The sequence below is a fragment of the Anarrhichthys ocellatus genome, unplaced genomic scaffold (genome assembly GCF_004355925.1).
Source record: "Anarrhichthys ocellatus isolate YVR2014 unplaced genomic scaffold, GSC_Weel_1.0 scaffold32, whole genome shotgun sequence".
Classification (NCBI taxonomy): Eukaryota; Metazoa; Chordata; class Actinopteri; order Perciformes; family Anarhichadidae; genus Anarrhichthys; species Anarrhichthys ocellatus.
Window position 1 is genome coordinate 1,732,111 of NW_022280062.1, and position 12,537 is coordinate 1,744,647.

The following is a 12,537-nucleotide window of genomic DNA, read 5'->3' on the forward strand; positions in this document are numbered from 1 at the left end:
AAGAAATGCATGCGTCTTTCAGATGCCGCTATTATTATCCAAGAATACATTAGAATACAGCATAATGTGGACAATTATGTCTGTCATGCAATGCTGCTTTGTGGAGTAGTAAAAAAAAACAGAAAATGACAATCAATGAAACATTGGAGTAGTAAAGAATGTTTTTTTTTTAATTCATTAAATACAAAAAAGTCCAGAACAGTGATGACTAAAATAGAACAATAGAAAAGGCACAATTATTTACTCGAAAATCACACTGTGCCATGAAAAATAAAACTGTCTCCTTTCTTCTACTGTGGCTGAAAATAGATGGTCATCTTCCTGACATGATTCCAATGTGTTCTACACTCGAGAGATCCCGTGGCAGTATAATGGCTTGGCATGAGGAGCAGTGTTGAGGTCGACTTTTCCCTGTAGCATCAAAATGAAGGCCTGCAAGACAACATAAAAACAAATGGAAAGAAAATTAGTCTGAGGAAGCACTACCAAACAAACATCCACATTGTTTGAAGAACATAGCGGTTTTTTTTTTTAGTAGTGAGCATACACATGGATGGCAAAGAAGTAATGCTGTGGAGGGCTGAGAAGTTTCTATTCATGTTTAGATGTTTTTTCACCACAGTCACTGGATTATTGTGGAGGAAACTACCAACATTTAACGTCCACATTTCAAAATAAAACCCTTTCATTGTAGTGAAAGGGTTTCTTTTCATCGAAAACAATATTTTATATAAAAGCGAGGAAGGGAACACTCAAAATGCATTAAAATAAATTGTAACCAGTATATCCTTAACTGTTCAGACCTGTATGAGTGTGTGCCTGAATGTGTCATACGTGTGGAAGACTTACCAATGAATGCAGTGGTTTCACAAGAAGGAGCAGACCTTCTGTGGCCTGAAAGGGTTGGTGCTGGAGGACACACCAGTGAGCAGAGGGTCCTGCATGGCATTCTGCATGCAAAACTGTTGAAGGTCTGCAGCTGCCTGGGAGACCTGGTGACAAAAAAAAAGGGAACCAAAATTATAAGCCACGACATGGGGTTATTTTAAATAGGCTGTGAAATATAAACTTTATTGATCTTACACCTGGACTCAGTCACTAAAACCAGGCGTATAATGTCCTCTGTGGCTCAGTAGGGAGCTTTTTTAAATTCAGAAATATCTGGTATCCTCAGGAAAGACTAATGAACCGCTTTATGGAAACTGAACTAAGTGTTCTTAAGCTTGAACCGTACGAGAAATGAAAAGTTGGGATATCTAGGCCTGCTTCAATTTGACATGTATTCATGAATCCTTTGCTTGCTAGTCCCCTAATTTCATGGAAAAGCACTACTTGATTTGCTGTAATACTTAAAATAAATGTCCATATTCATTTACTAGGAACTTGAACCATGGGGGAAGAGAATATAAGTTTTCATTTGGTAATTCCCAAATTAATAGTAATTACACAAAGTACACTTGAATTCTTGTATTGATCAAACATTTAAAACCATCCCATAAGGAAGACCCTCTGGATTCATAGTCTTGAGTACACACAATTTATCTGTTTAAATCTTATCGCGTATTTCATTTTATCTAGTCAACTTAAAGTTATCTTCTTAGTTTGCCTTGCAACTGGTGAAGATACTGAGGGGAAATGGCCTTTGACTTCTGCAAACGAATGGAGTTTATTCACCAGGTAGCCAATGTTCCAACGTTAGTTTCACTTCTAGGTAACGTTTGGTTAGTGTGTAGTCATCTTAAGTAAAGAGACAGGAGCTAGCTAAATGTCACATTATCTCTACTGTGATTAATCTAAACAGTGTGCAGTACAGCGCTGCACACTTCCCTTCAAGCAACGCCCTGCTAAAGCTAACGTTACGCCTTTTGACTACAAGCTAGCGGCTAGCCTCTGGCACCAGCTAATAGGCTAACAGCTAGCAGGCTAGCGTCGTTAGCGGAGCAGCGTAACGGTTGAGATAATAACCCCCTCAGTCAACGTCACTTGGCAGAACAACAATAAGCACATAAATTACCTTCACTCTGTTTATGCTCGCCTCGAAACGGAGCTGCTGTACGACCTTCTTCATGGCTACGAGATTAGATGAACCCGACATTCTCGAGGTGTTTGTTTCGTGAAAAATAAAACGCTGGGCGGTGGGTGGGATTCTGGGCTGGATGCTGAGACAAAAGCAAAAGATGATCACTTCCGGATTCCGGTTTGTTGAAAACTTGTGACTGCGACTCCTCTGTAAACACACTAGTGGGCGCCAAATCAAAGAGGATAAAATAGTTCATTAAAAATATCTTTATTGTACCGTTAACACCAGCATAGCCGATCATTATCAATCTCATGTCAATATATGCTCCCATTAAAATCATAACTTATACGTATAGAATAATGTAAACAATAAAGTTAATTCTAAAGTAAAACATTGAAAATAATCCACATGTATAAAGATATTTCTTACACCAACATGTCCAAATCACTACTTGGTAGATCCTCTGAATATAGCTTAAAATCTGAATCAGCAGTGTTGATTTGTTTTCAAAGGAAAGACAAGAACAATGGTAAAATCATTAAAGTGCTTTCTTCTTTGATCAGCTTTGGTGAATGTGCATGTCTATGACAAAGCAATCAATGGGGGACAGAATTCAGCCATGAATTGATCCTAAAGTCCACTGCGAAATGAAGTTGCAAAAAAAAAAAAAAAAAAAAGGCACATGAAGTTCTCAGGAAGTGAGGCTGTTCTCATCTTCTCCCAAAGAGAAGATACTGAAGTCTCCACATCGAACTCTGTTTTTGGATTTGACCCGAACATCTCCGTCTTCAATGCTGCTGGACTCCTGCCAGCGTCCTTGATTTGAATGTCTCGAGGAACTGAAATGAAAATACAAAACAAACAAAAAAGGGATGAATAATTATGACATGGCACAAATACTACCAGCAACAGGGTCCAAATGTCAGCTCAATACAGACAATAGTAATATTAAGTGACAGGAATCATTACCTGCTGTCTGGTATCAGGCGGAGTGTCCGGTAAAGCTCAGTGGTGGATGGCACAGCGGCACTTTGTGACGAATTAGGAGTGGAGGTTGACGATTTGACCGACTTAGCTTTGGTGGAAGACATCCTCATCTCTGGCTCACTTCCTGAAATGCAGTGGATAAATAAAAGAAGTCAATGACAACCCTATATTTGTGAAGTCCCTGGTTTTACCTGCAGTACTTTTTGAATATAACAACTACTATTCTTTATTCATCAGTAATCGATGAAAAGCACCGTTAGTCACACCCCAAACCATAGTGATTGTAGCAGAATCTCACGTTCACTGTAGTTGTCGGACTCATTTTGGACTCTCTAAAATCATGTTGTCATCATCTTCCCCTCTATTAACTGCAATTTTCATTTTTCAGATTACACCGACTTACTGATCGATAAGGCACTTTGACCGTCAGACGAGGAACATCTCCTTCGGTCCGTAAAGGGAGTCATGTTCAAAAACTGATTCTTGAGCAAAGACGCCCGGTCCTCCTCAAAGGCCTTTTTCTGTGGAGTAAAAGCAGATTTGCAGTGATTTTACAACACCCACAATAACTGTTGAAGAAGGTTGTGGTCAGAGGACCGGAGTACCTCTCGTCCCAGGCGAATAGCGGCCTCAGTGAAGTTCTTTCTCTCCCTCTCGAAGTTTCTCTTCTGCTCCTCAAAGAGCCTCCATTCCTCCTTGAGGCGTTCCTTCTCCTCCAGTGTGTAGCAGTCATTGAGAAGAGCGGCTGTCTCGTCGTCAAACGACGTGTTGAGTTGTTGCTGGATGGGCAGAAAACAAGTGTTTTAATCATTTTTGACCAAACTATTCTTTAGAATTTCTAAATATCAACAGACAAAGGCTCATTGCTCATATTGGTATACAACTCTGCTCAGAAAAAGTGTATCCTCGACAATCCTACTGGCCATCTCGGTTCTTACACACACACACATAGAAACTGACCTGGAGGAGCTGTTGCTGTGCTTGAATGAACTCTTTGCACTGCTGCACTTCACGCCTCATCCTCTCCATCTCATCCTCGTGAGCCTCCCTTGGTATCACCTCTTGTTGTGACTCGAGCTGACCCTGCACCTGCGAGGCTTTGCAAACAAAACACACCAAAAGGTGGATGATCCTAATTTCCTCCTGTGTGTAACCTACACATTACTTCTAGAATCACACTTTTCAATCTCCTCACATTAAAGTTGTTTCACAACATTACATTTATAAAACTAACACCACAAGTTGCTTTAGCAGTATCTGCGCTGCGTGTACCTTGGCTGTCTAGCTTCTCCATGTGGTTCCTCAGTTTCCTCCACTGCCGGCGGATGCTGTTGGCGAGCTGCTCTCTGGCGTGCTCACAGGATTGGTCCAGAGTTTCCCTGCTGGAGTCACCGGCCGTCTCCTCCCCGTCTGAATCGGCCTGCGCAAAAAAGAAAATAAAGAAGCATATGAGGATCTTGTTTCAATAAATCTGACACGTAAACTCAGTTAATTTAAGTTTCATTTTTGTGTATTAGTTTTTCTAAATACCTGATCCCGACTGTCATCAGCAGCGGCTCCTCTGGGAGACGGCTGGTGTGGACTCAGGATGTGCATCATCTCCTTCTTCATCCGTTGAAGAACTTTCTTGAGCTCAGCGTTCTCCAGCATCAGGGACCTCTGACTCGCCTCGTAGTCGTTGAGCAAGGACTTGTACATCTCACCCTCGTGGCTGCAGAGAGCAATTTACAAAATGCCGTCATCCGATTGGCGACTACACGTTCTGCATATATGGATAACAAGTGACGTGATGGCTTTCATCATACCCGACTGTCGCTTTTGCGGTCTTCCAGTGGCTCCTTTTTCCATCCGACCGTCCCAAACAATTCAGAACATCAATCGCTAGTTGGGAGAAATACGAGGCCAACATTTAATCAACTTTTTCCGACATTCCCAGAACACATTTTTGCCAAATACTAGCACATTTACCTAGTTTCTTATCCCGTCGGTCAACCAGTAGCTGGCTGAGGCGTTCCTTGAGCTTCGCAGCTTCTCTCTCTTTTCTCTTGGCATCGTGACTGTACTGAGAGGCCCGGCCGGCGATGATGCTCTGCAGCTTCTGAACCTGTTCAGGAGGATCGAGCCGTGAGTCGGGCAGGCTCGTGTACGTGAACATTTTGGAAAACAGAAAACACGAGCGTTGCTCGTTATAAAAAGATAGTGAAATTATACCTCGTCCTTTTCGGTTTTCAAGCAGCTCTGCAGAGTCTTAATTCTGAGTTGGAGCTGCCTCTCTGTTTCATGCAGACCTGATTTCTCCCGTATGGACAGTTCCAACTGATCCTGGAGGGAAATACACAGAATTCTTATTACAAGAACACAATGAGGTGGTAACGTTGTGCTCAATCTAAGAATTTAATGAGACAGACTGTAAATACATATTCTCACATATTTGCTGTTTTCATTATTTAAAAAAAGAAAGCCTCCCTGCACCACTCACACCTTTACACATATTACTGTGATACAATAAACCTTGAATTCTTCCCTGGTAGGTCTAGATTAAAGAGGTATGTTAAGTCTAGCAAGCAAAGACAGCAGTTGAGATAAGGGAACATGGCCATCATCGTGCTATTCAAAATGATAAAGCAGTGAGACGTCTGAGCACAGTGCTTTGTAATGTTTGTCCTTGTAGTATAGAATTCATATCACCTTCGTTTTAGATGAATGGGAAGGGAAGGGAGGGAATTTCATTTCTACAGAACCTGTATGTTTCTAGTGGTCAATAATCTGTTACTGCACCGTACAGACTCAGATTATAGTCTGTGGGTACACAGAGCTGGATCCAAAGAGGAATAAAACCAGAACTGGTCTGAGACAGACATAACCCTGAGAGTCATACGTGCCTTGAGTCTGGAGTTGTTCATCTGCATGTGGTCCAAGGTGCTGGATTTCTTCAGTTGTTCTTTCTCCAGCTCCTCTAACGTAGACATGTCGCGCCGGTGAATCTGCATTAGCTCATACATGGCATTCAGAGCCGGCACCGTGTTCAGGCTGGCCCCCCCCGGTGAGCTGGCCTCGATCCATGTAGAGGAGAGGCCCAGTGAGTCCAGCTCCTGTGGGAGACAGAGGAACTATGTCACCGCTGTAGTGAATGATCTCTACAGAACTTTAAAAAGTCAATAATTTACAATAATGGGCGTTCAGCAGGGCATTTCTCTACCTGATTGATGTATGAAATGCACGGAGGAATATTATCCTCTGTGCAGAAGGCACTTATCACATTGTAGGAGCTTTTGGACAGCGGCAAAGAGGAGTGCATTGACACAAGGTTGTTCTGTCTGGAGGGGGACATCGTCACATGTGATATGCTGGAGATCTCATAGTTTCCTAAAAAACAAAAGACAGGGAAATTACCGCAACTCACATGACACCGACTGTATGTTCTCATACCGAGAGGCTTGAATTAGGTCGCTGCTCTAAAAACGAGAACAAAAATATGGGTCGCCTCCAAGCAGATCCCTAACAAAAAAAAAAAAAGCACAGCTGATGAGCTTTTCTATTCTTGACGTTTTCTACTAAATCCATCCCATTAGCAGAGAGACGTACCCAGAGACGTCCCTATTGGCACAGTGGTCCACCACTCTCCCATATCACCGCCACATCAGTCCGCGTGGATGCGAGGTCATGAGTTACCAACCCGGAGGCGGATTAGCAGTCAGACGGTGGATCACAGGCTCCCACTGGAACTTTAGCCCTGCAAAAAGCAGCATCAAGCATCAGATAGACCGGCAGCAGATAATCTGGGTTGCTGCTTCACCCACACAGGATTAACTGCCCCGATGTGTGCCAGTGGGGCTTTAAACAGGGCCCTCCTATTGGTCATTGGCAAACTGAACTGCAGGGTGGTAAAATGATATCAGCATAGAGCTGCAGACGAGCTAAATCTGAGAGTGCATGCGTGTGGTTTTGTTTGCCTTCAGGACAATAGTATGATCTTTAGTTACATGCTCAACAAGCTAAACCAGATCTCTGCGTTTACCACTCCCACTACTTCACAACGCTCTGAAGTGTTCCAACGTTGCGTTGAAGGGGCTGTGGAGCACATTGTGTTGCTGGACAAGAAGAAGGAGGAGTCACGTTAATAAAGTAATTACGGTAACAGTCAGAGAACACAGCACCACGGTGAGGACTAGCTACCAGGAGAAGTAATAAGTGTCTGTCTAACACGTCGATGCTCACATGTTGTTATCTAACACACCAGACCAACATGCACGACTCTTATCTAGAGTTACAGTAACCGAGGCGAGCTTCAGTATAAACATATCGTTATGTTTTTTTAAAGTTAAAGATGACGTCATACATTTACAATGACCGTTAGCTATTTACGTTACTTTAAGTCACGAGGTAACGTTTAACATACTCACGGGCGAGGCGTCAAAACGGGTAAAGTCTATCCGACGGTTGTCAAAATTAAATAAAATCGCCCCTTCATCGGCAACACCAGCAACTTCCGAGTCGTCTGCAGCGAGCACAACTCTCACCTATTTTAAATGTGAACGCGCAGAGCTGCGACCGACTGTAGGTAGACGGGCTGCTCCTCCTGCCGCTGGTCGTGTGTGTGTGTTTTTTAAAAGTCTATTGCTCAGCTGCCTTCGAACCAAACGCTATTGTTATTGGAGGCAGCGTTGTTAAGCAACCAGTATCTGAGCCATGCATTGGATATGAACACGTGCAAGTGGACGATTATGCAAATGAGAAAAAATGCTGTCAGGTGTCACTGCTCCTCCTGTGGCAGCACGAGGTAAGGTACTATTGTCTTGACTTTACACAAAAATACAATACTACATTTACTGGCATTATGCTTCCAACTGTTTATTTGCCACATATACTGAGAGATTTTTTATACACTGTTGGATTCATTTTATTCTAATTTTTCATAGTTTTCAGCCAAAGAAAAGTGAAGTATATTCAAGTAAAATATAGAAATATAATGAGTAAGAATCTGCTTAATTGGCAAAAATATGTTGACTCGGTGTGAGCTGCAAAAAACACACAGAAGCAATCCAAAACAAACCATTGAGACAATCCATATGAGCAGTTTATATATCAATATTTACAAAATATGCAGAGCAAAATACACAACAAGATACTACAAATGATGAAAAGCAACCACAATGAACTTCATCTACTTTCACTTCTTAATTTCTAATTAAATAGTCTGTTCAAGTGCTTGTAAACAAGACTCGCATAGCTGAGTTACTGTGCGCTGTTAGTACTCCTCTGTTGAAAAGCATGTTTGAATGCATCACTGCACTGAGGAGATGTAAATGCATATTCATATTGAAATGTCTACCATCAGGTTATTGCACCGGTGAGCATAAAACTAACTGGTCATTTTACGTCAATAGTGTTGAGCAATTCAAGTAACAAAACAAGTCAAAGAAATTATATTTGAGTAAAAACATATTCTGGCATTCTCATCACGATTCAGTACAATTAAATGATCCATGCGGACGGTCGGTACTCCTTGAACATTATTCATTCTCACGATGTAACTCTTTGGTCACACTTGGCAAAGGTGAACGCCGCCATTTTGCTCACTTCATCCAAAGCAGCAGCATGGAGAGAGGCAGCAGGCTGCTGCTTCTTCACCAGTCTGGTATCTTCCAGACTCAGGCTGGTCCCTGCACTCTGCTATGAAGGCCTGAAGCTGGGACACCGGCACCTTGTCCTGCTGGTGATGCTGGAAAAGAACCAGTGTTTAGTATATCAGGGCACTCCAGTGGAAGAATAAATAGAAACTATGACCTGAAAAACCGACTCAGACTGACCTTGATGGTCTCATAGGTGTCATTTATGAGAGCGATGAAGAGGCTGAGCACCATGTAGATGAAGAGGGAGATGAAGGAGTAGAGGTAAAGTCTGCTGAAGAGCCACACCATGTAGCCCCCGTGCCTCATCTTCAGGAAGGTGGCGTACATGTCGTCCCCGTTGATCAGAGAGAAGAGGCACTCCGTCACCTTGTCGAGCGTTCGAAACTGGAAAAAGAAAAGTTGATAATATTTCACCAGGACAGAGCTCCCCGATGCGTGGAGGGATTTATTACCACACTCTGACACTCGAGAGAGATTGATGGTGATTATAATCCCCGTACTTTGTCATGGTACGGCCCAAGGACGATCCAGCCACAGAAGCAGTAACCGAGGTAGATCATGGCCGCACAGCAGCAGAACCGGATCACATTTGGGAACGCCGCCCTGAGGGTTAGGATTAATATCTGGAGAGGAATTGAGGTTGTCAGTTCATCTGGATATGCATTTGCTATTTTTAACATTGTGCCGAAAACAAAACAAAAACATTCTTACATTGTATTTCTTGAAGAAACCAAAGTAATGAATCACGCCGACCCAGACGAGCATTGTGGCTGTTCCCAGCAAGATACTGCAGACGTCATAGTTTGTCAGGTACTGCGAGAGGAAATAAAGTACAAATACATAAAGTAGTACAAGTTAAGGGGCCATACTATTTACCAATTATATTTAAAAATACAGCAAATAAAGCTCAATGAAAAGCAAACCTTTGTTTGTATTCCAATTTTGAGTGCTGACCCAGCGATGGTCAGTGTGTCGCTCACAATGATGAGGATGTACCAGCCATTCACGAACTCCATGCGGTCGGACCAAGACACGATCTTATTGTAGTACGCAAGGAAGCAGATGTTGAACTCCTGCATGAGAGAACATTCAGATATTGTAAAAAAGATATGAAACAAACCAGGATTCATCCATGTGAAGTTATTACATGTTTTCACTAATGAGAGGTTTGTACTTTTTATGTAATGAGGAGGTGCTGACTTCTTATATATTCTGATCAGTGTTAAATACTGGCTAAGGCCCCGACCCTTCAATAATACTGAGGTTATGAACCCCACATTTTTCTTCTCAACATGAATATCTAAATATACATTGATTCAGCGATTCACACAGTCAATAATAAATATATTGAGTCTGAAATCACGAGTCTGTAAAATACCCACCGTGTGTTCAGGCTGGGCGATAATTCAACGTGATAATTTATTGTCTTTCATTGGAATCATATTGGGATGAAATCATACATCGAGATATCGTGATACACAATTACATCGTCTAAATTAATAATAACAAGCACACACGCACTTCTGAAAATCTGATGTGAACTATTTGAGGGAATATCATTTGAAGACTGCTTTTTTGTTTTTACATCACACTTTAAAATACCACTTTTATATATATATATGGAAATATAAAATATTTTTTGTCTTTATAATTGTAATTAAAGCGGTTAAGCTTATTCTGTAATTACATTATAAAATACTCTGCACTTTAAAATTGTCTAGTATTTAACTAGTAAACATAAACAGGCTTTCCTGTACAATCATCAGTGGTGGTGATGGTTCACTCGTTCCTCACTACTTACAGACTGGAGCTGGATGCCACTGATGACGGATCGCGTGCAGAGGATGAGCGAGATGAAGCAGGCGAGGATGACCAACGAATCAAACGACAGGAGGAGGTAATCGTTCTTGCCAGCTACAAACCAGAGACACACATGTCAGGTTGAAGCAACAGCTTGCATTTCAGATCGTACTGCTGAGTAAGGTCATACAGGTGTCAAGGGTTGCAGATAACTATCACTGCACCCCCTGCTGGCCTTTACAGGAATAACATGATGCGTATTTTTGATTTAACTGGGTCATGATATATATCAATGGTTGGGCTGAAGTTGGGTTTGGGTAAAACTTACAAGCTCCTTCCACATTCCAGTCTCTGCATTCGTAAATTCTGACCTCGTTCTCAACATCAACCTTTATCTCTCCGCTGTGTGCACGGTTATCAAAGTTGATCTGCATGAAAACAAAAACGAATGAAGTGTCAAGTTAAGGAGAACTTATCAATGAGCGTGTAAAACGTGCTAAAAGCTCAGACCAACCGTTATATGGAAGTCGTAGCAGTCTGGTAGCTCGTGGTGCCGCACAGTCTGCAGGTTGATTGTTTTCAGAGTGAGGTAGATGTTCACCGACAGCAGCCTGGACACACAAACACGCATTAGCAGGCGGCCCGCTCACCTCCCGGTGAGAAAAGCAGCATTTTTAAGTTTGGTCACCTTTTGAAATCTAAAGAGAAGTTCTCATGTGTGGCCACGTTGTCGTCGAACTGCTGAGCGGGATAAATGGAAACACAATCTGTGAGGAGGAAATACAGGCAATAAATAAAAAGGGCAGTTTAGGTTTCATCAGATCACATTTCTCTGAATATGCTACTTCCTCTTTTCATGGAGTCACAAGTAAATACACATTGTGATTATTTTCCATTCAAGCCATGAATCAGCTTCCATAAATACATCAAACAATATGGACACAACTCATGGTAGCTGTTCGACATAAACACACAGCTACCACTCTGTCTGACGAGCACCTTAGTGCTGACGTATGTGTGCTTTTGTGTTGTACCTTTATCGATATGTGGATCAATGTCAAAGGTCCCATTCCCAGGATCGATGCTGCTGTTTCTGTAAAACTCCTGACAGACACACAGAGGAGTGTGCTTCCTGTTAACACTCCCGTATGCGAGATTACCAACTGTCAGGTTTTGGAGATTGATGTACTGGAAAAGAAGTACGCAAAGAAGAGTAAAACACATATTCTCATGACATCGCGGTGAGATGTGAGCTCTAAAGTGTCAGTATACCCTGTTGATAATGTAGTGGATGTGATCGTACACGTCTGCTTTGGTGTACAGCGCATAGCTTCCCAACCGGTGCTCCTCGTATCCTTTGAGGAACAGGTGTCTGAATGTCATCAGACTTTCGTCTTTGAAGGTGACCATCATCTCGTTGCTCAGGCCGAAAGAGACCAACTGAAGCAAAAAAAACAACAACATACATTTCATCTACTCTCTGTGCACATTCATGCCTGATAACAAAGACATACGAATAATAAAGGATTCTGTGTCGTACCTGGATTGTGATGATTGCGATTTTTAATATTTGTAACATTAGCTTCCATGGTTTGCGACCCCGGGCTCTGTATTTCTCACAGGGGTTCATGAAGAAGTACTTGAGCCTCCGTCTGAAGTCCTCCACCTCCTTCGACTCCAGAGTCCATCGGCAGTGTCCGTTAACCCTCGTCTCCTCTGACCTCGAGGCCAACAGAGGCTCAGCGTCCTCCATCACACTCAGGCACGGAACAGCACTACTTGTGACAAAAAGTTTCCACGTTGTTTGATTTGATTGAATATATATCCGACACGAGTTGAAGATAAGGCTTCAACCATTCCAGTCATTCTGCTGTGTGTCTAACTGGTTCCCCTGCATGTGCCCTCTGCTGTCCCTTCTCTCAACTCGCTTTACAATCTTAGTCTGTGTGCAAACTAAGTGTGCTAAAATAAGCTACAGCTCTAAAAACACGCAGTTTTAAAGGAATATTTAGCCACTTTTAGCTCAACCGTAGCTTATTGAAGCAGACCTGCCTGCAACAGTGAGCGTAGCAGACAGTAAATGCAGATTACTTAACA

General features: G+C 42.3%; 3 protein-coding genes across 4 annotated transcripts; all 3 read right to left on the reverse strand.

Moving 5' to 3' along the window:
- Positions 1-143: 143 nt before the first annotated feature.
- On the reverse strand, positions 144-2,167 carry gng5 (guanine nucleotide binding protein (G protein), gamma 5). The gene is made up of 3 exons (XM_031865393.1): positions 2,015-2,167; positions 850-992; positions 144-432 (listed from the first exon to the last, which is right to left on the reverse strand). Exons 1-2 carry the CDS (start codon positions 2,093-2,095, stop codon positions 867-869), a joined length of 207 nt encoding a protein of 68 aa, XP_031721253.1. The 5' UTR covers positions 2,096-2,167; the 3' UTR covers positions 144-432; positions 850-866.
- A 68-nt stretch (positions 2,168-2,235) lies between these two features.
- Positions 2,236-7,725, reverse strand: ssx2ipa (synovial sarcoma, X breakpoint 2 interacting protein a). Of its 2 annotated transcripts, none has more exons than XM_031865391.1 (14): positions 7,528-7,725; positions 6,593-6,740; positions 6,207-6,373; positions 5,890-6,099; positions 5,219-5,329; positions 4,976-5,111; positions 4,813-4,888; positions 4,538-4,718; positions 4,280-4,427; positions 3,968-4,104; positions 3,613-3,786; positions 3,411-3,528; positions 2,990-3,131; positions 2,236-2,859 (listed from the first exon to the last, which is right to left on the reverse strand). In XM_031865391.1, the coding sequence occupies exons 2-14, from the start codon at positions 6,633-6,635 to the stop codon at positions 2,712-2,714; spliced, it is 1,791 nt and encodes a 596-aa protein (XP_031721251.1). In that variant the 5' UTR covers positions 6,636-6,740; positions 7,528-7,725; the 3' UTR covers positions 2,236-2,711. The 2 variants fall into 2 exon arrangements, with proteins under 2 accessions (XP_031721251.1, XP_031721250.1); XM_031865390.1 differs by having other exon boundaries at positions 7,411-7,725.
- A 436-nt stretch (positions 7,726-8,161) lies between these two features.
- On the reverse strand, positions 8,162-12,244 carry LOC116393233 (mucolipin-3-like). The gene is made up of 12 exons (XM_031865392.1): positions 11,981-12,244; positions 11,713-11,880; positions 11,475-11,628; positions 11,129-11,207; positions 10,955-11,051; positions 10,769-10,868; positions 10,442-10,554; positions 9,564-9,713; positions 9,352-9,453; positions 9,141-9,263; positions 8,818-9,024; positions 8,162-8,729 (listed from the first exon to the last, which is right to left on the reverse strand). Exons 1-12 carry the CDS (start codon positions 12,191-12,193, stop codon positions 8,589-8,591), a joined length of 1,647 nt encoding a protein of 548 aa, XP_031721252.1. The 5' UTR covers positions 12,194-12,244; the 3' UTR covers positions 8,162-8,588.
- Between the last annotated feature and the right edge of the window lie 293 nt (positions 12,245-12,537).